Source organism: Falco punctatus (assembly GCF_963210335.1).
Source record: "Falco punctatus genome assembly, chromosome: 6".
In the NCBI taxonomy this organism is placed as follows: Eukaryota; Metazoa; Chordata; class Aves; order Falconiformes; family Falconidae; genus Falco; species Falco punctatus.
In genome coordinates, this window is record NC_137585.1 from 61,026,459 (window position 1) to 61,051,285 (window position 24,827).

The window sequence follows — 24,827 nt, forward strand, 5'->3', positions numbered from 1 at the left end:
GCATATGAATAAGGCTTGATTATTTTTGTTTTACAAAGACTTATATAAAGACTTGTTTTATAAACTTGCCCAATCTGTTTTAAAAATCCTTTCAGTGTCCAATTCTCTTAGCTTTCACTGAATCGAATTCCCTGCCTGAAATATATTAAGCAGCTGGGGTTAAAACAGGGGAGAAATTTTTTCTTTTTTCACTTTTAAATGCAAAGCTCTCTTACTTTCTTGGAATAATTCTTCATTAGAAACCTGAGGATTTGGTACGGAGTTCCCCCTCAGCATTGGCCCCAAGATTTTTAATCATGTACCAACCTAATATTACTTCAGTGGATTGTGTGTGATATTATCTTTCTTGGCAGTTTGGTCGTGATCTCTTGCTGGCTGGCACTGGTGAAGGGGTTACAGGCAGCAGCTGCTGGTTTGGCAGCCAGATCTGTCCAAGGAGATGGTGACTGTAGGGCAGTGCATGCCCGATAAAACAAGCTAAAATCATCAGGGGATCCCTAAACAAAAGCCTGCTATATTGAAAAAGAGGCAGTCTCTAAATAAACTCGAAAAGGTTCCTACAGTCAGGATGCAAGTGGAAGCTGTCTTCCTTTGGAAGTTTACATAATCATTTAATTTAATCCTTCCTGCAGTGTTTCCCAGCCACTGCTTTAGTTCTTTGATCATAATATGCTAGGACAAATGTCAGGAAATATGAGCCTACAAATTGATGTAAATCTTGTTCCCTATCAGAGATGTGACTATGAGCATTATCTTCATGATATTTTCTTTCTCATGTATTTATTTCTGCTCTGTTGTTTTTGTTTTGTTTTGTTTTGTTTTGTTTTTTCCCCCAGTCTGTGATAACAGAGAAAAGCAATGGCTTTCAAGCTAAGAAACAAAGTTATCTAGTATTCTAACCTTGGTTAAGAGAGTACTTCAACTGCATTTTAAGGCAAGGAAAAGCCACATTAGCCTGGATATGTAAGATGTTACAATGTGGCATTTGTAACAAGCCATGGATTTTGACTTCCATTGTTTTGCACTTGCTTCGGCTCTATCATTAGCATGTGTGATGAAAGCTACCTGTAGGTTTCTGTCTCATAGAAGTCAAATATTGTCATTCAAATACAGCCATTTCTTGCTTTTCCACACCTTTATGGCCTTATAGGTTTTATGACTTTGAATGAATGGGAAAAAAAAATTCTTGAAAATGATACATTTATGTCAACAAATTTACAGAAATTAGCATCAAATAAAACTGAGAGATAAAGTCTTTTTCAGTTCTTTTAAACTTGCATTTACTAATTTTAAAATAAATATAAGAAAGAAACAAAGAAGCATTCTATCACTGTGGTAGCACATATTTTATATCCATTTGGCATTTCATGTGATTACATAGCACAGCTGAGGCCATTACACTAAAGGGAAAATAATGGTGAAATGGCAAAGACAGTGAACCAAAGAAGAAAATGTTTTGTTACTGCTAATATTTTGGTGTCTATTAGGTAAGGAGTTTTACTTTTCTCATGGAAGTCCTGGCTTGCTTTTAATTAATGTTGCATTACCTTTTTTTAATAACAGCATCTATTTAAGATATTGTTAATAACAATGTCTATTTAAGACATTAAGTCTCTAGCATTAATTTAATGGAAACATTCCAACAGCATCTATTATATGTTCCCAGTTAAATAAGCATGATGGTCTTTTAATGGATGTTTTAATAGACATTATTAAGCAGAATATTATAAAATTAAAATGGAACTCAATGGGTTCTTTGAGTTCCTGTTGTAATGTTCTGTGAAGTTACTGACTCTGAAAAATAACAGCCTATACATTTTTAATTTACTTCAATGGCATTTGGCAAGAGTTTAAGCTCAAACATGCATTTATATGGCAGGAGTAAAGGCAATTATTTACTGAATTGAGATGTGGCTGATCTAAAAACTATCTTACATTTTGATCCTGTGGGTCAGATTCTTTAAGAAGAGGTTCTTTATAAACATTTGTGTACCAGCAGCCATGGTTATGCTTTTTCTTCTCCGCTGATGCGTGTGATATGTTGAATTTCCTGCTGAAATCAGCTCTGGAAATAATTGGGAGCCCATTTCTTCAGAGAAAGAAACATTCTTTTTATAACTACCATTTCCCATATTTTTCAAAAAGCTCATTTTCTCTTCTTAGTTTGTGAAATTACACAGTGGGTGTGCTAGTAAGTCTCAATTCCAGCTGGGCTACTTCTCTACACCAAATTCAAACTGCAAAGTATTGTAAAATTCAATAGATCACAGATATGCCTATTAAGCTCTTATTTTGGTCAGCAAACATTTAGTACATGGGCAGCAGAATTTGAACTTTCTCCTAATAGATTTTCTATTTGTGAGCCACATTCCTGAAAGTATATATTTTATCCACGGAAAGCATCAATAAAGAAGGCCGTTGGTCATCATCTTTCCGTTTCAGCAGCGATTACAAGTAATTCCTGTTTTCCTTTCTGATTTTCTTCATTCTGATGTGGGAATGTGGGAGAGAAGACACCTGTCATGCATTTATAAACCTTAGATAAAAGTGGCTTGTATAACCAGTTAGCTGACATTTTGAATATGTCATTATCTCTTACATTTGGGTGGACCTTTTTCTGGAACTCTCTGAGTTTCTGAGTGCTATATAACCAATCCTCCACAGAGCATTGTATAACATCTCAGGGTTAGCTGAAATCTTTCCTTTTAACTAAATAACTTGAATCACCAGTATTTTCTCTGAAATCCTAATGGTCTTATTTGCATACAAATCTGTTGTTTCACACAACTGACAAAGCTGGCAGACCCAATATGAATTTCCCATTTGACTTGTTTGAGAGTATGAAGCCAGCCTTCACTGCAGAAGGACTAAGCAAATCCCTTCCCATCTCCCAGAAAGACTGGTCAGAAAGTGCAGATGAAAATCTCTACTTCTCACACAGCTCTCTTGCTACCTACCCATATCCATCTGGCACTCTGTGATAAGGTCATGCCCATATGTGAACAAACCGTGTTTGCAAGTTGATCTGTGTGCTTTTAGAAAATACGTGCAGAAAGTAAACAAGCAGCAAAATGATGAAGTTACAGGCTGGAAGTGGCAAAGCAAACATATATATCGAGAAGACAAAGGGGTTTGTTGTGCTTTTTAAACAGTCAGCCTTTTAAAGCTATGTCTTAAACTAATGTGCCTAAAATAATGCTTTGATAAGTGGGAGGAACATTTTTCCTATAACAGTGAACTTTACACTGCATTCTCTAATGTTGTGCAGAGAAGCTTTTGTTGAAAGAACCTGCCGGGAGGTTCTTTCCAGAAAAGAAGATGCTTTTATTTATAATCTCCAGAATTCCCAAAATGCAACGGGGTACAAACACACTTGAAAGCAGACTTCATAATAATATGAGGAAAAGATGCGAATGCCTGCCGTGCTGAGCTGGTTTGATTATAGCGTAAAGCCCTTAAAAACTGAGTTTAATGCGTCCTTTGGGAGAAAAAGGAAGTTAAAATAGGCCTTCATAATAGGCTTATATGAGATAGGAAGAAGCTGGTTACCACAGGTGCCAGTTTGCCTGTGCTTTTTATTTTAGTTTGAATGAAAATAGTTCACACTTGTAAACCCAGGGAGAGAATAAAGTAAACACAAGGGTTCAGTATTTCAAGCAGATGATAAACTTCTATATTTCCTTCTACAAGCCTTTCCCCTTAAGAAAAGAAAAATTGCTTCAGGCAAGTTCTGCTGCCCCTGTTTATCTGGGGACAAGTCCCCCCTCTATTTTCCAGCCTTGGACCTGGGAAAGGAGAGTAGGGCTATGATAAGGGTAGGCATCAAGGGGGAGTGGGGAGCCTGCATCTCCCCACTTGCCTGTGTTTTCTGGCTCCGTCTCTGGGACCAGACAGAACATCTCTGCAGTGCCAGGGTGAGTGATGGTCCAAAGCTTCACAGAAATGCCAGCTGGAGTATAAAAATCCTGTTTAGGAAAGCTTTTGATGATATTCACTTACTAGAAAGGAATGGATCTATTGAAGCTACGAGTCTTCTGGAACTGCCACATGGCTTATGAACAGGCAGAGGAGCATGGGGAGCCAGGTTCAAGTGCCTCCTTTGCATAGCATGGAAAAAGCTGAATCCCCCCCCCCCCCTTCAAAATTTTTTTCAGTGAAGGCTGACTGTTGGATAAGGGATGCTGACTTCTTGGCTTGCTGAGCAGGACACTTGCCTGAAATGCAGATGACCCAGATCCAACTTTGAGTTCCAATTCCAGTTCCAAATTGGATGGAGACGGGGAGTTGAACTTGCAGCCTCAATTCCCAAAAGAGTGCCACTAGCTTTAAAACCTAGTAGCTAGAAAAGCTCCTGGGATTTTTTAATTTTAGTTTTATTACAGGGATTCCTAATTGGAGCCCATAATTGCTTTCAGCTGTAGTATCACTGAAACATGTATTTCTATAGAATTAGATTTAAAACAAACCGGCATTTTCTGCCAACATCAATGAATCAAGAACAGTTGGGGGAGTTACACTAGAGAGAGATTATTTAAAAGAAGACAAATGGGAAGGGTAAAAGAAGAGAATGGCAGGGGATCAGAGAAAAAGGTAGAGAAGCCAAAATAAAGTCCTGTTTGGAAGGGAAACAAAACCTTGTCTTTCCTTTAAAAATGCCACCAAAGCATTCCTGGTTGCATTCCTGTCTTGCTTACAGTTACAAGGCCAATAGACTTTCTGCTTGCCAGTGAGCACCAGATCAGAGAAGGAGTTGTCTATTAATTCACTGAGTTATCGAAGTCAGTTTTGAATCGAGAAAGCTGCATTTATAGCTGGAAAACAATCAGAGCCCAGTTTAGGCTCAGGGCCCTTAATGCCTACTGTAGCCAACAAAGCTTTCTCTTCTGCCTTTTTCCTCACCTTTTTTCTTTTGCACTTTCTAAAGTAAAATTTATTTATACAAGTGCCCTTTTGTTTTCTATATTGCCTTCAGGCAGAGCAGGATTCTTTTTTATTGCACTGACATTGTTTTGTCCAGAAGTTTCAAAACCATTCACGAAGGAGACAATCCTCCTACCTTGTTCCTTTGGGCAGATGTGCTGATGTGTTTGTTCTCCTTAGAATAACATATTTAATCTTTTGAGCAAATCACCTGACTTGAGAGAAGAAATCTGCATTCCACTAGTCTCCAGGCTAAACAGGTTAAATTTGTTAACCATAATGTAATTTGGTTAGAGCAAAGGAGAGTAACACCAAAAGATACTAGAGTTTTTTTCATCTCTCCCACTATACTCAGATACAAAATAGTCTACGTGTCTAATCTTTCCTGTCTTCCAGCTCTGAGATCTCACGGGTCTGGTATCAAAACTTGCTTCTTGTAAAGTCTGCAGGACTGCAGCCATGTTCCACTTCAATGATCTAAAGGCCCATTGCAGAGCAAGTGTGAGGGGTTTTTGTATCAGTTGAAGATGGGCAGGGTCCAGTTCAACTCCCAGATAACTTGTGACAAAGTGAAACAATTGCATAGGAATCACAAAGGCCAAGAGGTTAAGAACCATTATGGGTATGTACAAACGCAAGGATATGAAAATACCTATGGGCTTGTCAATTGTTTTTTACAGATTCTGTGCAGACTCCTTAGGGGTGTACAAATTCTACACCGAATTAACAAGATGAAAATCCAAACAGTTAGAGCCATAAGAATAGGTCATTGAACTGGTGAAGAAAACCTTAAACCAGGAAAAGCCCTGGAGTTCTAAACCACCAGAAAGCAGACACATTTACTGAGATCTAACAGGCAAGGCAGAGAAGAAAATCTTGCTTGAAAGCAGTTGACAGAAATATAAAAATAGCCTTCTGGTGTGCAACTGAGTTGAAAAAAAATTATCTTTTAATATAAAGCAATCCCACCATTTCAGCAGATGAAGGAATGTGTGGCACATTCATGCTAAAATACTAAATCACACAAAGAAGCTGCTGCACCTAAGCAAATACAGTGCATGTTAGTGAGATGATGATGCTACCACAGAGAGTAATGTGTCCCATGGGAAGGCCTCCTGGGAAACTTCCAGAATGTACATAGTCATCCTGATGATTATCAGCTGAAATCCTCTTACTTGGTTTTAGATGGATTCAACCTGAGGTATCTGTTCTGTACTATTAGTTTTACCTCTACAGGAAAATACTGTGGGAAGAGTGAAACAGTTCTGACTGTTCAGGGAAGATGCTACTATTGCAACAATTGCCTACCAGTACTCTCTTTTGTTTAGAAGCTGCTGTAGCTTTTACTAACGATCTCAGAATACTGGCTGCTCAGTGATTACCTTAAAATAAAGAATATGACTGCAGGGAAAAGGTATTGTGTGTCTTTGGAGAGGTCATATAAGGTCAAATGACATTTTGTTCATCTTTCCTTTCTAATAATGATTAATTGCATCACTAAATGTAAATTCCTGTGTATTGGCATTGTGACTGGATTGCAGAGGATTGAAGGATCTTTAGTATTGCCAACTGCAACTACTCAAACAAAAGATATCAAACCCTAAATCTCAAAAGACTGGCTTGAAAATGAAATTTAAAAAGATACAGGAATTTGTAGATCATACTTGCTCCTGTGTTGAAACTTGGGTGCTGTTTTTCCCAAGCTTTATTGCATAATGTTTTTAAGCTAGCCACAAATATAAAACAAGTAAAAAATCTGAAATGTTAATCAACTCCTAGGGCTCGGAGTATAGCTGGGAAGAGTGCTCAATGTCAAGGGAAACTGAGCTGACTGAAGCAGAAGTTTTGTTTCCCTTTGGTATTTTACTACAGGTAAATTACAATACCAATGCATCACATATTTTCTAAACTGTGCATTTGATAAATAACAAATAAATGAAATGTAATTTATTTTCATTTAGAATGTAGTTAAAACTGCATGACTCATGTCTTGTTGCATCATTCCACATAACTTGTTTACAAAACAACTTGTTTTCTGCAATGATACTGTGCATGTTTAGGGGACAGTCATTACTACCCTGGCTTGCAAATTTTGACTGTGAAAAAGACAGCATCTGAATTTTGTAAATATATATGCAATAACCTAAATCCTAGCTACATTACATTGGTTCTGCTGTTTCTTCTGATTTGAAAGAGAAAAATCTGCTTTTAAAGATAAGCAGGTTGATTTTAAAACTACAAGCTATGGATTGAAAAACAAAAATGGTGGAATCAGAGAGAAAGAGATATGCAAAACAAACATCAGAAACATATAGATGCCAATGCAAAACAGTTATGCTAAACATGTTCTAGTGATATATGACTGGCATTCTAATAACAGAAAACATTTGAGAGTTAGCATATGAGCGGGATGTTATATGGTTCTAGCGCAACCTAGGAGCTACTGACAGCTGCTGGGAGAGGCTTCATGCAAATTGGTTTTTAAAACTGAATCTTATATCTGTTATGCTAGATACTGTGATCTCTAAGCCTCTTACCCAAGACACTAGGTAATGGAGTTTGGCTAGGTTTACTCTCCCAAGCCCAGAAGCTGCAGGACAGTGTACCACCTGGAACCCTGCCTACACCCTACAAACCCAAACTCAACAAAATGTGCTAGTTAGGGCATAGCTATACTATGGAAACCTGAATCTACAATGTCTTCGGTGCCCTCTCCCACCTCCCTACCATCCTGTATTTCTGCTGCAGTTCTGCTGGGAAACTGCCATTTTCAGATCAGCTATCTTTCTTCAATTATTTAGACTGAGCACCAATAAGACCTCCGTGAGTCTCTATTCTTAGGTAAATTTGACCCTGTGTACAACTGTGGCTCTGCTTCCCACTGCAAGATGACATTTCTCTATGCACACGTCTCTGTGTTTGGAACACAGGCTCCAGCTCTTCCTTAGTTTTAACAGCAAACTGGTTCTGCCAAGGTAACAGCCAACCTGAATCCCTGAGATGTGAAAACAAGTGAAACCATCTTCAGAAACACAGAGCTTCTTGCTGCTGCAAGCTGTGGCTTTGTGTCTATGTTTGAGCTGCTTTTGATTTTAAGAAAAAGCAGTAAACTTGCTTTAAAGAAAATTATAATATAAGCATTGGTTTAAAGCTACTTAATGCGTTAACACGTATCTGTCCAGGCGATACCAAGGTTATTTCTAGAAAGGAACCTGAGACTAGCAGTTTCTGAGTAGCCTTATAGGCTGACATGAAATTAAGCTGCTAGAAGAGGATGTTCAAGTGAAGGGCCAGTATTCTTGGGGTCAACGCCATCAAGTGAATATATAAAGAACCAGAAGCCAATTAAGGCATTTAACTAAAAGGTTTGAATTTGAGAAGTTAGGATCGTCAAAGATCAAACTAGCTTCACAGTCCTAAATTAGTTCTAATTGGAGAAGGGTATGTTCTGTTAAACCTGGCTTGAGACCATTAAAATGTTCAAAGGGAAGACAAAAAGTACATGTCCCAAAACTGTCAGTCATCTTGTAAGCAATGGATTTTTGAGGAGTTTAGTAATGGAAAACTTAGATTAAATAATGCAGTGAGAGTGAGTCACATACAGGAAGTCTAGTTTAAATACAATATAAATATTGCATGTGGTGTTAGGGGAGGAAAAATGGAGGAAGAACTTTACAAGGAGTGAAATGATACCATTAAATACAAACAAGACATGGAAATGAAATAAAAAAACAAAACCAAAACACCTGTACTCCCACAGCCAAATATCTCTCTCACATTAAGAAGAACAAAGCCCAGAAAATATCAGCATTACCTTAATTTAAATGATAATACTCACATTTGCATAACAATTTAGAATAGATATGAGTTCAGTTATGAAGAAGTGGAAAGAGAACTGGTCAAGAGCATCCTCGGACTTCAGATTACCTGGGTTCTTTCACCAAGAGATCCATCTTACAAAGTCACCTAAGTCCCAGATTCCCATGATATCTGCGGAGAGATCTTGGTACACCATTATCAGCATAGCTGTATGTCAGTGCAATTGATGACATGACTCAAATCAAAATTGTACTTCTGGAAACCTTCCCAGAAGTTTACATTAGTGAATTCTCACTCTTTGACTTTAGGAATATAACATTATACAGTGCATTAGAAGCTGAAGGCACAGAGCAAAGAAAAGGTTTAGTTACAGTTCCTGTGTGGAACATTATAAATATTATGGCAAGGATAAAGTAGTCAAGATAAGAAACTAAAAATAAAAAAATACTGATGAGAAAATCACCTTAGAAATGACATCCTGAGGCACAGGATATTGATGATGAATAATAATAAAATTCAATCTCAGATAGTGCTGAAGGTTCCAGCAAGACCTGCAGAGATTATGTTTATCAGTCACTTCTCTGTGGCTTATTAGGAGAATTCTAATTCAGCCAACTCTCCAACTCTAGCTAAGTGGTATGATCTGAAGGCAAAGATTACTCTGCTATACTTTCTGTCATGGAAGAATGCATTTGATATATATTTTTAACAAGGAGAATAAACATACACAATATTTTGGAGGAAAAGCACTGTAGAAGGAACTGTTACTGAAATTGTACTAAAAATTTAGTGCTAGGAAGTGAAAGACTCTTGCATATTTTAAGGTTGCTTCAGGGTATTCCAGCAAGCCCTTGAAGTTAAAAAGAATGAAATCGGAAAAAGACTTTTTCATCTTTTTCCAGACAGCACAAAACCCAATTCCAAAACGAACTTTAAACTCACGGTATGTTCTCCATGCAAAACAAAGAGTCTTCATTGCAATACTGGCTTTACTACTAGCTTTACTACTCATATGCTAGCCTTACTATTTAATTTACTTTAGACTACTGCTAGTTTTATACTATACTATTACTGCTACACTAGCTTTGCTACTTTACTATTTTACTTTATACACTATTTTTGTTTTATTTTAAAATATACTATTTGACTTTTACATTAATTTACTATTTTATTTTTACTACTGCTATACTAACTTTACTACTCTGTACAACTTTCCTGCTACTATACTAGCTTTCCAACTGCTGTAGTAGAGGTTAACATAGCAGACAGCACAGAGATCATGACACTTAATTGTAGAAAATACAGGCACAATCCTCCCATCTCAATATGGATCTGTGCATGACAGCTTGGAAAGGAAGTTTCCAATGTATGATGAGAAGGTACAAAGAGTGCAAGGAAAAAGTGCTGAGATACACATTCCAAGGTTGGATTATATGAATGAACATGAAAAGCATAAGTATAAATCTAGATCTACAACAAGAGTTGTATATATGTACACTATCTGTATTTTTTCAAAGGTGATTCATAGACTACACCAAGAGTTGCATATATATATATACATGCTATAAATACTTTGCAGAGGTGATTCATGGTAAGCCTGTACTGTCTTTGGAACCAGCACCTTGATGCACACTGAAGTGTCCATCCAAGGTGTGTGTGGTAGCTGCAGCCACATTGCTGCAACCTGTAGAATGCAGGAAGGAGGCACGCTGTGTCTCACATTGGTTTCCCCTCACTGCAAAATCTTAGTAGTTATTGATCACTATAGACCATTATTTTTCATTTATTGATACTTAGTATCTGTTTCAAACACATGCTGTAATTGTCCCAAATACAGGGGTGCTCTCTGCTTCCCAAAGCCCACGGTGCACCACAGGCACTCTGAATCTGCTCTGCAGACATCCTGACTGTGAGTGGCAATTTATTTCCATTTCTCCAACAGGAGAACCAGGACAGAATCTCTTAAGCAAGTTGTAGCTTCCTACCAGGCTAGACTGGGTCATAGCTACATCTGAGCACAGTCTACCCTTTGCTGTCTGACGACTTTGAACAAATGAAATTAATTCCAGCTAGTGGAACAACATCCCTCTCCAGGCCTGGAACTGCTGAAAGCAGGTTTTCAGGATGACGGTGAATTTCAGGACAAGAATAATCACATTTGCCCAGTGTTTGGTATACTGCTCTGAAGCACCTGATCTACAAAGGAAGTCATTATCCCTTCAAGCTTAGTCATTCCTGATCATCAGTTTGAGCTAGGAGAATCTTCTGTCAAGAGCACAGAAATGCGCACAGACTTCCTGTACATCACCCATGACAGAATGGTTTCAGAGCAATCTCTATACTCCTCCAGTGCCAGGCATTACACAGCTTCCCCAACTTTTCGGAGCCATAAATGGCGTTCGTATCACCAGCTGATCACCACCCCAGGGAATACAGCGTTACAACGGGAGGAACGGTTGTGGTCCCTCAGAGGTTGGCTCATGGCCTCCCTGACACCGATTTCATGAAGCAGGTGTGGGAAGCTGCCCCATTTGTGTCTGGTTCTCATCAGGGATGGGCATGCACAGGCATAGCCTTTCAGTTCTTTGATTTATAGCTGTGACTCTGAACCATGAACGCCAATCAGCAGCGTGTCGTTGCAGCAAAGAAGGCCAACTACACCCTTGGCTGCATCAGCAAAAGCCAGGAGGTCAAAGGAAGCAATCCTTCCCTTCTGTTCAGTACTTGCAAGACCACATGTGGAGCATTATGCCAGTTTTGGGCATTGCAGTACAAGGAAGACACTGACACCCCGGAGTGAGGCCAGTAGAGGGCCACCCAGATGGTTATGGAACCGTCATCCTTCAAGACACTCAGAACTTGACTGGACAAAGCCCTGAGGAACTTATTCTATCTGGATCTGCTTTGAGCGTGTGGTTGGAGCAGATGACCCCTAAAGGTCTCTTCCAACCAAAGTTATTTTATAAATTCATGACTACATGTTATTAGCAGCTAAACTTCATGACTATGAAGTTCAGCACCTGGATGCATCAAATCTTTTTTCTCACACAGCTCTCAAACCAACACCAGAAACAGGAACAGAACCGCAAATGGATCCTCTGTAGACTACATATACAACTCTTTGTAGTATGGCAGTGAGGGTTAGAGGTCCTTTCATAAGGGTACATAGGTTGCTGGGATCCTTTTGGAGGACCATAAGCTGGCCAGACATGGTATAGTAGCATCCATAGTGAAGAGAGCCAAAACACACCAAAAGCATCAGCTAGCCTCTGCACTCGTGCTATGAGATGCCTTTTCTAGGAGAGCCTCTGAACGTGTTCACCAACATATAGGGAGTACAGAAAGTCAGATGGACTATGAGTCACTGGCAAAAACTGGGAGTGCAAAACCACAACAGCATTTACATACCGACAAGACATTTGGTCAGACCATTTTTCATGTTCTGATCATCACTAGGGGTTCGATGTGTTTTTTCAGGGCAGGTCTCCCAACAACAGTGTGAGGCTGCCCAGCTCCAGACACGGTGAATATATTGTCATTGTGACTCCTGTAATCTATCGGTGCTCAGCCTACAGAGTAGAGTGTGTCACCATAAATGAGACATTAGATTGTAATTAAACTGGCAATTAAACTGTAAATAACTTCAGCAAATAACCTTTTTTTCCTCAAAGAAAACTGTCAAGTTTTTTTTAGAAGTGACTGCAGGAAAAATCAAACAATTTCTATTTAAATTAGAGTACAAGGGAAGGTAGACTACTATAAAGAGTTTGGAAAAAGTCAAACGTGGACATTTTTATGAACTCCTGTAAGAAAAAAATTGCATGACCAGTTTCCTTAAAAAAAATATCAATTGGTCAGAGATAAAGCTTAGTAACTTTCAGAGGGAAAGCCAAACTGAAGACTTAGTTAATAAAAAAACCTTAGCATTGAGCAGGTCTTTTTAAACTTAGGAGGAATGACTGTTGCTCTAATAAATCCCTGAGGTTATTCTGCAGATACCTTCATATTTATGAAGGAATAATAATGATAATGCCTTTCTGTGATTATGGTGGGGAAAGTGTGGGTCATAGATTCCAGCAGAAGGAAGAACGCTAAGGCATGAAGGAGTCCACTGTAAGTCTCAGAATAACTTAATCTAGGCTCTCATCTTCAGAAAGAACATTTTAATTTAGAGTTTCAACATCAAAGACCATATGAAATCACCATTTCTTTGAAAATCCACACTTAAGGACAAGAAGATATTGGCCAAAATCCTTAAACTAATTAGTACCAAACACTCCTCTGGGGTGAACTTTTCCCTGGGATCAAATTACTGAGCTTAAGCTAGCAAGCTCTTAGTCCGACTTCAGTGTGGGCAAGAACGAGCTTCTAGTGATAAGAATCTTTATACTTTATTATCTCCATCCTAAATTGCTTTTTAGTCTGTTTTTATTCTTTTTTTTCCCCCCTTCTATCCATTAAGTAACATTCCTTACTAGTTACTTCTGTTCACATACAAACAAGAACTAAAACCAAACCGACGACTTGGCAATTTTCCATTCCTCAGCAGGGAACAATCTATTACTGTACTTCATCTTCAGTCATAACTCTGACTGTAGATTTTACCTCCATCCCTAAGAGAAAAGGAACAATCCTGATTCTTGCAGAAAAAGGTCTAATATCAAGGCTGAAGAGGACGATTGTGATGGCCCAGATCACTTCTCACTTAGGACTGGCAATGTTATCACAAAATACATTCCCGGATGAACAGGAAGGACAGAGAAGAAGGAAGGTAAGAGGACTGGCAACTAAAGAGGTCAAAAGCAAAAAACTAGGAAGGTGATAGGGGATTCTCATTCACAGATTTATGAGCAGCTGAGGAAGATGATCTTGCTCCAGACTAAGTAAAAACTATTGAGTAAGGAAGAAGCTATGTCCCCAGTGTGCAAGTGGAATCTCTGCTCCCTTAAAACCTCCTATTTAAACTCACGACTTGAATTAAAATTATGCACTGCTACATTAACTTCTTTGGATCTCTATGATAGCTTGATTTATAGAAAATAGCAGTCATGGAAACTGCTTTTAAGACAGCAGGTCTTACTACAGGTTTATACCTGTATGACTGAGGAGAATTAAGTTCACTGGGCAGGATTTATTTTTGCTTTGCCTAAGCTTTTAAAAAGCAAGAAAGGTCTTTTTCACATTAACATATTTTAATGATTAAAAATGCAGCTTTGACTTGGATAAATATCTATCAAGGTTTGCAGAAGAGACATTACCATTGACCTTATCATCTTAACAACACTGTTCCAGTTGGAGAGCTCTATTCCCTTCTTATTCTTATGTAATTTGAAGGCTATGGCATACGCTATAGAAAAAGCAATATGGGAAACAAAACAAGCCTTTTAGTTTGAAAACAAAATGGTGCTGCTGACAGACAAAATTACCAGAGGCAACTAGTTTACCGTATTGCATACTGGCTCAAACATAGCTGTGAAGAAACTGAAATTAAAATTTCTTTTTGTCTAATTATATTAATGATATATAATTTTCAGTTCATTTAGCCATGTGTTCTGCAAGCTTTTAAGCTCAACAGTAGTCTAAACATCAGAATTGTACAGTGACTGCATTCCTGTAAGAGAAGTAAATAAATCTAAAAAAAACGGACAGAAAATATTATGAAAAGGTGACTTCTGTAAAAAAAACCCTCACACCTTTATGGTTCGGCATTTTAAATATGAATACCAGGGTAACTTCACTGTGCCCTTGAAAGAAATGATAGTGTGAGCTAAATGGAAAAAAAAAAAACCTACAAACAACAGAACCTTGAGAATTATCTATCGGACTACTGATACTCAAAAGTATTTTCTGAAATTCAGAATACATTAAGTAGTTTTTTACCCTAGTAACTCTGTCCCATTTTTAATTCCCATGGTCAGAAGCATGGCAGAACTGCCCATGCTCCATGGCTGGTCTGGCTTTCTGTTTCTTTGTTACATGTCTGCTGCATGTTGAAGGTTTTGTGCAGATCACAAATAAGAGACATGAAATTCAGGCAGCCTGAAGCCACAAGATTTTACCTACATTTCAGTATTATATTCTAATGCATGTATTATTCACCCTCCACTCTCAGGTTGGTGTAAATATAAGCATATTTTGCACTTACCAGGCAAATCATTTGAGTCTCTCAAATCAGAGTTATCCCTGTTTTGTACTGGAGACGATGGAATGTCCTCTTTTATGCGCATTGTGACAATTAGCGGATCCATTTGAAAACACCTTGTTTAAGTCTCGACCCTCTTCTCAGGGGTAACACTGACTGCCATTAGACAGCTCTTCCTCGCGTTTTGTGAAGGTCAGCTCCACAAAATTAAATTAGAAATCCCACTTCCCATTCTTTTTATTACACAGACATCCGTATGATGCATATGCTCACCAGTGATTGGAAATTTTACACCGGGGAAGCCATAATGTCTACCACCATAAGGTAAGATCCAAGACTGATAATATCTGGGCACTCTGGAAGCTAACGGTTCAGTAGTTTGTCATTTTATATAGTAGATTCTGCCTGAAAAGAAAACCAGGACATCAGTCCAGTCTGTCCTACCTGCACCGAAAATGCGTTTTTTCTGGAATACCACTCTGAGCACCACTTGGTGAAAACTGATTTTCAAAGTGGGGAGGAGTATTAAGGATGCAGACTTGTCCACCCAAAAGAGAATCCCTGAACTAGGGGCACCATCTACAGGGGAACAGACTGATACTGACTCAAATCTGTCCTTGTGTTACAGAGCTGACATCTATCAAAGCATATGCAGGTTGGTTTGACTACACTTGAACACTCTCTGGTAAAAGAGTAATTCCATTTTAATTTTCTTCTATGCTGCCACAGCATCCAGGGGCCCTGGGCGCAGAGCTGGAGCTCTCTGTGTCAGCTGCTATACAAATGCAGATTAAAAGAGACCATCTCTGCCTAAACAACTTGGAAGCAGCAGCTGATGTGTACGGAACAAACACAAGAAAACAATGAAATCAAATGGCAAATTGAGACAAACGTCAGTCAGCAGAATAACAAGTTCTTTGATTTTACCCCTGTGATTTTTATCTAGAATCAAAACCAACCCAAAACCTCAATAGTTGTTTTCCACTCCCTCTATCCAACTCACAGTCTCACACATGACTCCAAAAATCATCTTCAAAGACCTACTTCATATGGTTTTGTTAGTTGTGTATAGCTGAATGGTTTACTATTTATTCGTTTTACTGAAGCTTAATTCACACTTTTGGGACTCAGCTTCCTCACTTTGCTTTCATGTCTTTCAGGTTCTCCTGATGTAGATTTGGCTTCCTGACTGGGAATGTGCCTTCTAAACACACCATCATCAGCCGGTATGTGTTACACAAACTTTACTGAAACCAAGCGTGGGACAACAGGGCACTAAAATGGGATTCCAAATTTTTAAATTTCATCTGTACATACCAGCCCTTGGATTCCCCGTCAACTGGGAAAAAACAATTGAGAGCGGGTGTTTCATCTGCTAAAAGAAGTATCATAATGCAATTGGATCTTCCTTCGAAAAGATGTCCCATTTCCCTAAGCATAAGACAATTTCTTTGTCTTCAGGCAAACAAACTACTCTCAAAATAAAAATCTTGAGGATAGGAAAGATCAAAACAAAAGGGAAACCAGGAAAAAAATAACATGACCATGAAGAACAAAGTAAAAGCATCTTTCTGTTCAAAACAGGTACCTGAGATCTTGGACAAGACAAGGCTAGTGAATAATTTCATCATGACAATCACAGTTCAGTCCCTGTTAAGTTTCCAGTTCTAGACTCTCCCTGGTAAGTAAATTAACATGCCATCATTATCATTTACTCATTCACCTGCCACTGGTGTGCCCTCATGATTTATATGACTTCCCATCTTGAACATCTAATTGTGGCAGTTGTGGTCCTTGGTCACCAAAGGACGACGTACAAAAGAAAACGGATGGCAGCTTGGGCCTAAAGCCAGAGCTGTGATTGCTGTTTTTGATGTGCTACAATTGTTGTTGCTCCTGAACTTGCCTCAGTTCAGTGACTGTAATTCTAGTATCTGCCCTTTATATGTCATAAAACTCGCCAGGATAGTCCTGAAAATATTTTGGTTTCACTGGCTTTGGCCCAGGATTTTGCCACCTTTATGGAGCAAGCAGGAGTCTTTTACTTTCAAAACCTAGTGTTTATGGCTCATATTGCTTTCTAATCTTGAAGGTTTTATCTTGAAGTCATAGTATACAGAGAGTAAAAAATAAAAATGGCAAAGACAAACATTGCACCATTTCTGGTCTCGCTTTTTTATTCAGATACTTCCCAGACACTCCTCAACCTTTGGCTCAGTCAAAGTCGAAATTAAAAGCAAGGAATATGAAGGATATGATATAACAGAGTCTTGTTCTTCATTTCTATTCGGTACGTTTCCTGATGGCACTTCCGAATAGTAGACACTATTTAAAATTCTTTTGATGCACTAATGCACATAAAACCAAAACAAAATGAAACAAAATAGGTCTTGGGTTTAGAACATAATTCCTTCTGGATTTGCATGTTTCTTCCTTTTTTCTCATGATAGGATACCTTCTTCTTCCCTGAACACAACTGTGGAAGACATAACAACAGTAATTACAATGATCTGTGTTTTCTGAGTTTAATGGCTAGGACTTGGTTAGCACTCCAAGCATTCATCAAATGGCTCCTGAGCTCCTCTAGCATGTCCTTGCCCATTATCGTTCAAGTTTCACAGATTCCTTTGGTTTTATTAACGTCATGACTGGACAGCAACTACCCATTTCTTTGAGGATGCAGTAGTGAAATAAAACTTCCTCACAGGACTGGAGACATCCTGTATGAATAAGCTTTTGCGTACAAAAGGAACTGAAGGAAGTATGTGTGCTAGAAGGAACGCAACCTTTGCAGCAATTTCTCCACTGCAAATTACCAAGCTTAGAAAAGATTAGGAGAAATCTCTCCTACCACTCTCCTAGCCCCTACTGCACCTGCCCTTTTTTTTTTTTTTTAAATCCAGCAGAATAAACACCTATGGACTAAAACAGGGAGTGAGAAAGTGATGGTATACTCCTCAGGGCTACTGCCAGACAGCATTTCTGTTCTGTACTGTCTATACACTAAGAGAGGGCCGTTAGGCTTATGTGAAGTTTCTTGTCTTTACTTAAATACTAAGACAGAGTATGATGTGTCATGCCTTGCGAATGCCAGACTCCCACAGACTTCTGGCTGTGTGGCTGTTAGGAACACAGCATCAGGTTCTCATAATCGGTAGCATTGAAATGTGTGGGTTTTTTAACTGACCAGATAAATGATCCTAGAGAAAACAGTTCTTGGTATCTATTGTATTGGGAGAGAGAAAACAACCACACTTTTAAATCACACAGGGTGATCTGGGCACGCAGGCGACAGCTTCTGCATATGCAGTTTAGATTACGGTGGTCCCTCCTTTCCCTAGGTTAGCTAGAGCCGGTATTTGCTTTCCTTTTCCCTTTCTCCTCTCATGACCTAATGTGCTCATATAAAAAACCCTCATATTGTGACTAATAGACCTAAAAACGTATGTCCAGCACTGACAAAATGCATATTTGAACTGAATTGGAAAATGGCTGTGATTTTTAGAAGCAAATCCCACCATGAAGGCATGGGTGGGGAATGGCAGGACGACGTTCTGTTGAAGGCACAGTAAGTTACTTAGGGAATGTGGGAGCCTTCCAACTTGCTCAGTTACTCACTAATGACGGCATACGGGCTCCTCTCTTTGCCAACATTTGCTATTTATCATATTAAGATGTAATTCAGGTAACTTTCTCTCTCACGTACTAAATGTAACCAACTAAATGGCTGTGGAATACATTACTACTTACTCAAGTTTTCTTAGAAATTCAGCAGGATCCCGTAGTACTGTGCATCAAGCCCGGGCTGGAACCTGTATGTTTGGTACCCTGTGAACAATTAAAGGTTATGGGCAACTCTTGCATAAGTACCACACTATTATTTTACAGTTTTTCACATAAAATTATGTTTTCCTCCCGTGCCTTTGAGGGTACAGATGCAACAATAATATACGCTGAAGAACAAAGAACTTTAGTCTGTTGTGGTTTTAAAAGCTGAGCTTACATCTAAATCTATTTCCATTTCCCTCTGGAACTGGAGCAGCTTTTTATGTTATATTAAACATTAGACAAATAGGGTAGATCTAATTAAAAGTTGAAGAAATGTGCTTCCCTTAATTGAATTTGCTACAGTTACATTTTGCAGACCAACGTTAATCAAAGCTCCAGTTCAGAGTGGATGGATCACGGGAATTAAGTTAACCCTCGCATGCCCTTACCTGAACACACGATATGGTCTGCCCTCGCATAAGCCACTGACGCCAAACACGACTCCCCGCTCAGTCGCGACTGCCCGGCGCAGGCTGCCCAAGGGCCCACCGGAGCGGGAGGGCCGCGCACCGCAGGCCCGTTAAAAGTACCGAGTACGGCGGGACTGCGGCAGCGCCGGGCGGGGGGCGCCGGCCCCGCTCCCCGTCGCCCCCGGAGCGCCCCGCAGGCGGCGCCGCGCCCTGCGCGGGGCACACAGGTCACCCGACGGCCGCCGCGGCTGTGGCACGGCGCCTCGTGCCGCCCGGCGGCGGCCCCGCGGCGGCCCCGGGGGCCGCGGTGCCAGCCCCGGCCGCCATGCGCGGGGATGCCCTCGCCCTCCTCCTCCTCCTCCTCCTCCTCCTCCTCCTCCCCCGCCTGCCGCTGCCCGGCCCCGCCCGACGGGGCAGACAGGGACCGCGCGGCCGTGGGATGGGCGAGGCCGGCGAGGCGGCTCCACCCATGGTGGGCGCCGTCCGATTGGCTGGCGGAGCCCGTCTCCCCGCCCCCCAGCCAATGAGGGCGGCGGGCCGGGGGTGATGGGCTGCTTCTCGCGGGAGGGATTCCTGGAGACGCTGCAGTGTGGCGGCGCTCCCGGCGCCGCGCATCCCCCGTGCCGCCTCCGCCTCCCCGCCCGCCTTGCCTTGCCCTGCCCGCCGGCGGCCGCTGCCGCTGAAACTTAGAGCCCGGCGCGCCGCCAGCCCGCCGAGCGCAGGGGGCTGGGGCAGCCTGCCTGCCGTGCGCGGGGGCGGTCCACCGCGCACCTCGCCGGCCACCGCAGCCTCGCCCCGGGAGGGGCCCGGGCGCGCGTGGGGCCGCCGCGGGGGAGGCTGAAGGGCGAACCGGCTGCACCCGCCCCGGTTGCCAGGTAAGGTAGCGCTCCGGGGCCGCCGCGCCCGGGCGGCGTCGCCTTGGGCGGGGGGGTGGGTGTGGGGGGGGTGGGCTCCGCTGCGTGGGCGGGGGGAGAGCACATGCTGGGGGGCGGCTGGCGGCGCCGCCTGCCCGGCGGCTCTGCCCGCAGCTGCCGGGGGCCCGCCCCCGGGGCTCTCCCGCGGGGGGCGGCTCAGACAAAGGGGGCGCCCGCGCCCCCCGCCCCCCTCCGCCACCGCGCTCCGCCGGCGCCCCCCGCCCCGGCTGTGGCAGCGGGGCGCCGCCCGCCCGCCCCCCGCCCCTCCCCGCCGCTGCCCGGGGGCGGCCGCCGGGCCAACTTGCCTCTCCGGGTGTCACCTGGGTGCCGCCGCCCCCGGCAGGGCGGTGTGTCCCGGCGGTGGGCGGGGGGCGCACCGCCGTGCCTCCCCCGGCCCCGGCCCCCGCGGGCAGCGTCCAGCCGCTTGGGTGTCAGTTCCCAACAGCCTTTCCTGCCCTACTCGGAGGGGCTGTCAGGCGACTGCGTGTCCTTCCGTGCGATCCCGGTTTGTGCCCTCGGACGTTATTACTGTCGTTTTACCGAGTACCGCCCGCCTGGCCGTGCTTTCGGGTGCGTTACGGGCAGTTCCGTAGGCGCACGCGGCATGGATCGGGGCTCAGCGCTCTGCTTTAAAGTTAATAATCGCCTATCAAACTACTAGGCAGAGCAGTGAGAAAGTGGCAAAGAATGTTAATATTTCTTTTGTTTTTAGTCGTCTGGAATAAAGATGTCAAAGACTACCGGCTTCTGGTAGTCAGTATAGTAAGTAAATTAAATGTAGTCATTGGAATGAGCCTTTATGGCACTCTCAACAATCTGTAATTCAATCATCTCTGATACGAGCTGCCTTTTGCTATTATTCATCAGACCCAGCTGAGTGATTTCTGTCAGATGGGAAGTGGTAGAGAGAAATCTCTAGGTAAATGTAACTGAAAAGCTTTCCAAGCGGAGTCCTAAATGAGTGCAGAAAAGCACTTGGCCACAATCTCGAGACAGATGTTAGCATCCAAATAAATAATTTCTTTTGATTGTCCGGGGGATGTCAAGGCTGATTTTCCTTATTTAATAGCCATTTGCAGGTGAAGAGGGAGCTCTGCGTTTATTACCATGTAAACTCGATGCAAAACGCTGTAATGCAATAATATTTCACTGTCTCTGAAATAATATTTTCTGTACGAAGGTCGGTAGAGTAATTTTAGATACACATACATGTTGTAGACCTCAACTAGACTACTAATCAGCCATGGCAATATTGATCCTCTGAGCAGCTATGCAGTGTGCCGTCGGTATTGTGTGTTAATCTGTTACATGCTGTTTAAACTGCTTTATTGTGAGAGAGAGTTGCTTCATCCTAAGAGGCAGAAGATGATCATTGGAGACCTGAGGGGAGGCTCCTTTCCCTGGTGGGCTGACATTTAGAGTTACAGATGAGCAATTGTTTCAGGAGTGACCCTGAGAAGGGGAGGGGGAGCTTCTGGGTGCAAGGACAAGTAGGCAGCAAACTCATTTGCTTTGTGAGGATGTGAAATGACATCTCCAGCTATGCTTAAGTAAACCCGCTCAGGAAAAGTGTAAGGAGATTCCACGTGTGTCTAGAATAGTATTTTCTTGCCTGTCTGGGAAACAAATGACCTGATCTTATGTCTTAAGAGTCAAACATGCGTATCTCTTCCAAGCTTTTTGGAATTGTAGTTCTATTAGTAGTGTTTGAGGGGAATATACTTTTACGTGGTCTGACTCTTGGCTTGTGGTATAGTTGCTCAAAATCTGTATGCGTGCAATTCATAAATTGAAATTATATAGCTTAAAAACACAGTGTAGGCAGCTTGAGTGAGAAGAGATAATTTAAAAAAGAACCACAGGGCAGAAGATAATGACATACTGTAGAAAATAATCATACTCCCGCACTTGCAAAAGCATGATATGTTCCAGTGTAGCCATTTCATACAAGCCCAATTTTCCCTCGCATTAAGAGTGCCTAAGTGAGCCTTATTAATGTTTGATGCAAAAGATGTTAAATCCATTTTAAGGATTGATACTGGAATTTAAAGTGGTAGTTCACAGACTTAGAGCAGTTCTAACACTTCCCCAGAACAAATGTGGAAAATAATAATTTACCACGTATGCCATAGCAGTGCAAGTGGGATATAGCCTTCTCTAACAGTGACGGCCAAGAAGCCCTTTAAAACCATATATACTAAACCAGTGTTTCATTTAACAATCTGAAATGTTCTCTTACCTTGATCATAACTTAAATCAGATACAAGAGCCCAGGAAACGTTCAGTGTTGGTTAGAGTGGTAGTCGAGAAGGTGTGAGATAAGGGAAAGTTCTGTTTATCAGAAAAGTAGGGGAAAACAATCTATACTTTTCTAGCTAGCATAGAGAGACCGGAAGCATAAAATCAATTTTTATGGTCTTTTGGCAGGGCTGGCTGTAATAAGTAAAAAGGAGCAGCGTAGTGTCTTGGCAGAAGTTTTTAAGCCACTCAGCTATACAGAACTCTGTTAGTTGATGTTTCCTCCCATGAAAATGAAGCTCTTATTTATTATATCACAGTCTTTTCTTGTCCATTTAGCAGTCTGATTACAATTTTGAAAATATGCGTGAGTGTGTATGTGTTTAAATGTGTATATAAGTATAAAACCACATAAATTCTTACTGGGAACTGCATTCCGAATAGGAGTGCATGGAACCTTGTATTACCTGATGTGGAAGAGACATCAAAGTTTGCAATACAATGGAAAAGGACAAGAAAATACTTCTGCGTATCCAGAAGAAAAGCATGGAGGAATTACCATGATCTCCTTCCCTCTGCTGGTGATGCCTATGTAAATGTGCAGTTTCACAAAGAGAAATACTTAATCGTTCGATTTACTTTGATTCTCTATAGAATGTTTCTTTTAAACATTACTCAGTATCTAGGAAGAAGCTTAATTAGAAATACACATGAGGGAGGCTTGTTAGCCTGTTATGCATTTTTGCATACGGCTGAAATTTACTAAGGATACTTGAGGTTAAAATAAAAGCATTTGCCAGACTGAATAAACAAAGCATTATGTTAAATATTTCCAGGATTGTTAGGTACAAATGACCTCTTTGCTAGAGCAAGCTTTGCTCCGTCCGCATACACCCCAGTAAGGGGCAGGGGGAGGCTGGGAGATGCTGGCTATACTGTTACATCTGTCACAGAAATACCAATACCAAAGCAGAATGCATTAGGAGGAGGAAAACTGACAAGAGCTCTTCATGATTTCCTCTGGTGAGAGGATGAGAGCTGGTTACAGGCGATCGCTTTCGGTGACTACATGGGCTAGCAGATTTGTACAAGCAGCGTGTAGAAAAAGTTGTCTCGTTTAAATGAAATAAATGTTTGTTTTCTGAGGCATGTAATGACCAAAAGCTAGATAGGAGCTCTAATAAAAATGTCTCTTTAAGTATTGCTTTTGACAGATGTCTGATCAGAATGTTTTGGAGGCTGGCTTTTCTATCCGCCCCCCCCCCCCCCCCCCCCCCCCCGCCCCCAGTGACTTAAGGAGTAGCTCTTCATGGGTCTTCCATTTCCTACAAATGCTTATGAGAGCATTGATTATTTCTCTTAATCTGTTCTTATCACTGCTAGTCTGGAGGTATTTCCCCAGAACAGCAGGCACTAAACACTTCTCCATCCTAGCGGGAGTGATGTTGCCATCTTTTAAATTCTCAGAGGTTTGTCAACTCGGGATGGCATTTCTCTTTTCTGGCCATCCCTAAAGATGCTGGGAGAAATGTGTCAGAACACAAAGTAAATCTTGAATGTCTCTGTGTGGTGTAGTTGTCTGATAAGCTACTAATATTTATATTGATCTCCTAAATGGAAGACCATACACTTTTTTTTTTTAAAAAAAAAAGTGTCACCAGAAATTATCTAAACAATTTGTTACTCATCAGCCCTGAATAATTATATTAATATACTATTTCAGGAAAATAAACTTTTACTTTAGAAGTGGCTAAAAACAATTTGGTTACTTTAATGATGCTGTCTGTAAGTTTCCCCGATCGTTAGTCAGGATTTATGGTAGTAGCCAAAGGTACTATAGTAGTTTTAATACTGTAGCCATGATTGTAGTTACTAGGTAGTATGGTACCTCACATATATGAGGATACATGCCTCAAAGATGCTCAGTGATGATTTAATGAATTTGATTAAAACTCATTTACAGGTTTTGCTTTGTACTTTTATCTTAAGGGTATTGTTTTTCTATGGGTGATTGAAAAATCAGTGTAGCAGTTGCAATAGGGGAAAGCTGGTAACCATTACCCAGCTTGGCTCAGAGACTGTTTGCCTGCAAGCTTACTCATGTCCATGTGTTTGAATAACCATGTAGATGTGGCAGTTGAGAATAATTGGAGTGCTTTTGTGGAAGGTGCTGTGGAAATCAACTGTTTGCCAAGGAATCTTTATCTGATTCAGATCCCTGCCTCTAACAGCAGTATATTTTCTAGAAAAAGTGTATGCATACACCATCAACAAGTGGACATGAGACAAATTTGGAATGCTTAATGGTCACTTGTAACACATAGTTTAATTAATTACATTTTTTTTATTTCTTTCCAAAGCTGTGAAGAGTATTTCTTCATAAACATCTATTTTTTTATCATAAAATCTTAAGAATATGTGACAGCTACGAGTGGTTTGCAGTTTTGGGCTTTTTTTTTAAAGCTAAATGTGGAAACAAGGAAAACTTAGTGTGTTGTTTCAATAGAAGACACAAGCTACTGGAGAACAGTTGAGGGTTAAGGATGGATAGTGTAA

The 24,827-nt window shown here is 41.1% G+C and overlaps 2 protein-coding genes across 2 annotated transcripts in view; one reads left to right on the forward strand and one right to left on the reverse strand.

The window, feature by feature from the left end:
• Positions 1 to 17,036: 17,036 nt before the first annotated feature.
• LOC308066322 (uncharacterized protein) lies at positions 17,037 to 20,639 on the reverse strand (the record flags this gene model as incomplete). Its single annotated transcript, XM_080393452.1, has 4 exons — positions 17,037 to 17,357; positions 18,632 to 18,709; positions 19,099 to 20,074; positions 20,574 to 20,639. 3 exons carry the CDS (start codon positions 20,637 to 20,639, stop codon positions 18,642 to 18,644), a joined length of 1,110 nt encoding a protein of 369 aa, XP_080249578.1. The 3' UTR covers positions 17,037 to 17,357; positions 18,632 to 18,641.
• The window catches only part of SYT1 (synaptotagmin 1), a 358,390-nt gene continuing 353,244 nt past the window's right edge, over positions 19,682 to 24,827 (forward strand). The window contains 1 exon segment of the mRNA XM_080392492.1: positions 19,682 to 19,999. The gene's annotated coding sequence lies outside the window, so the exon portion shown is untranslated.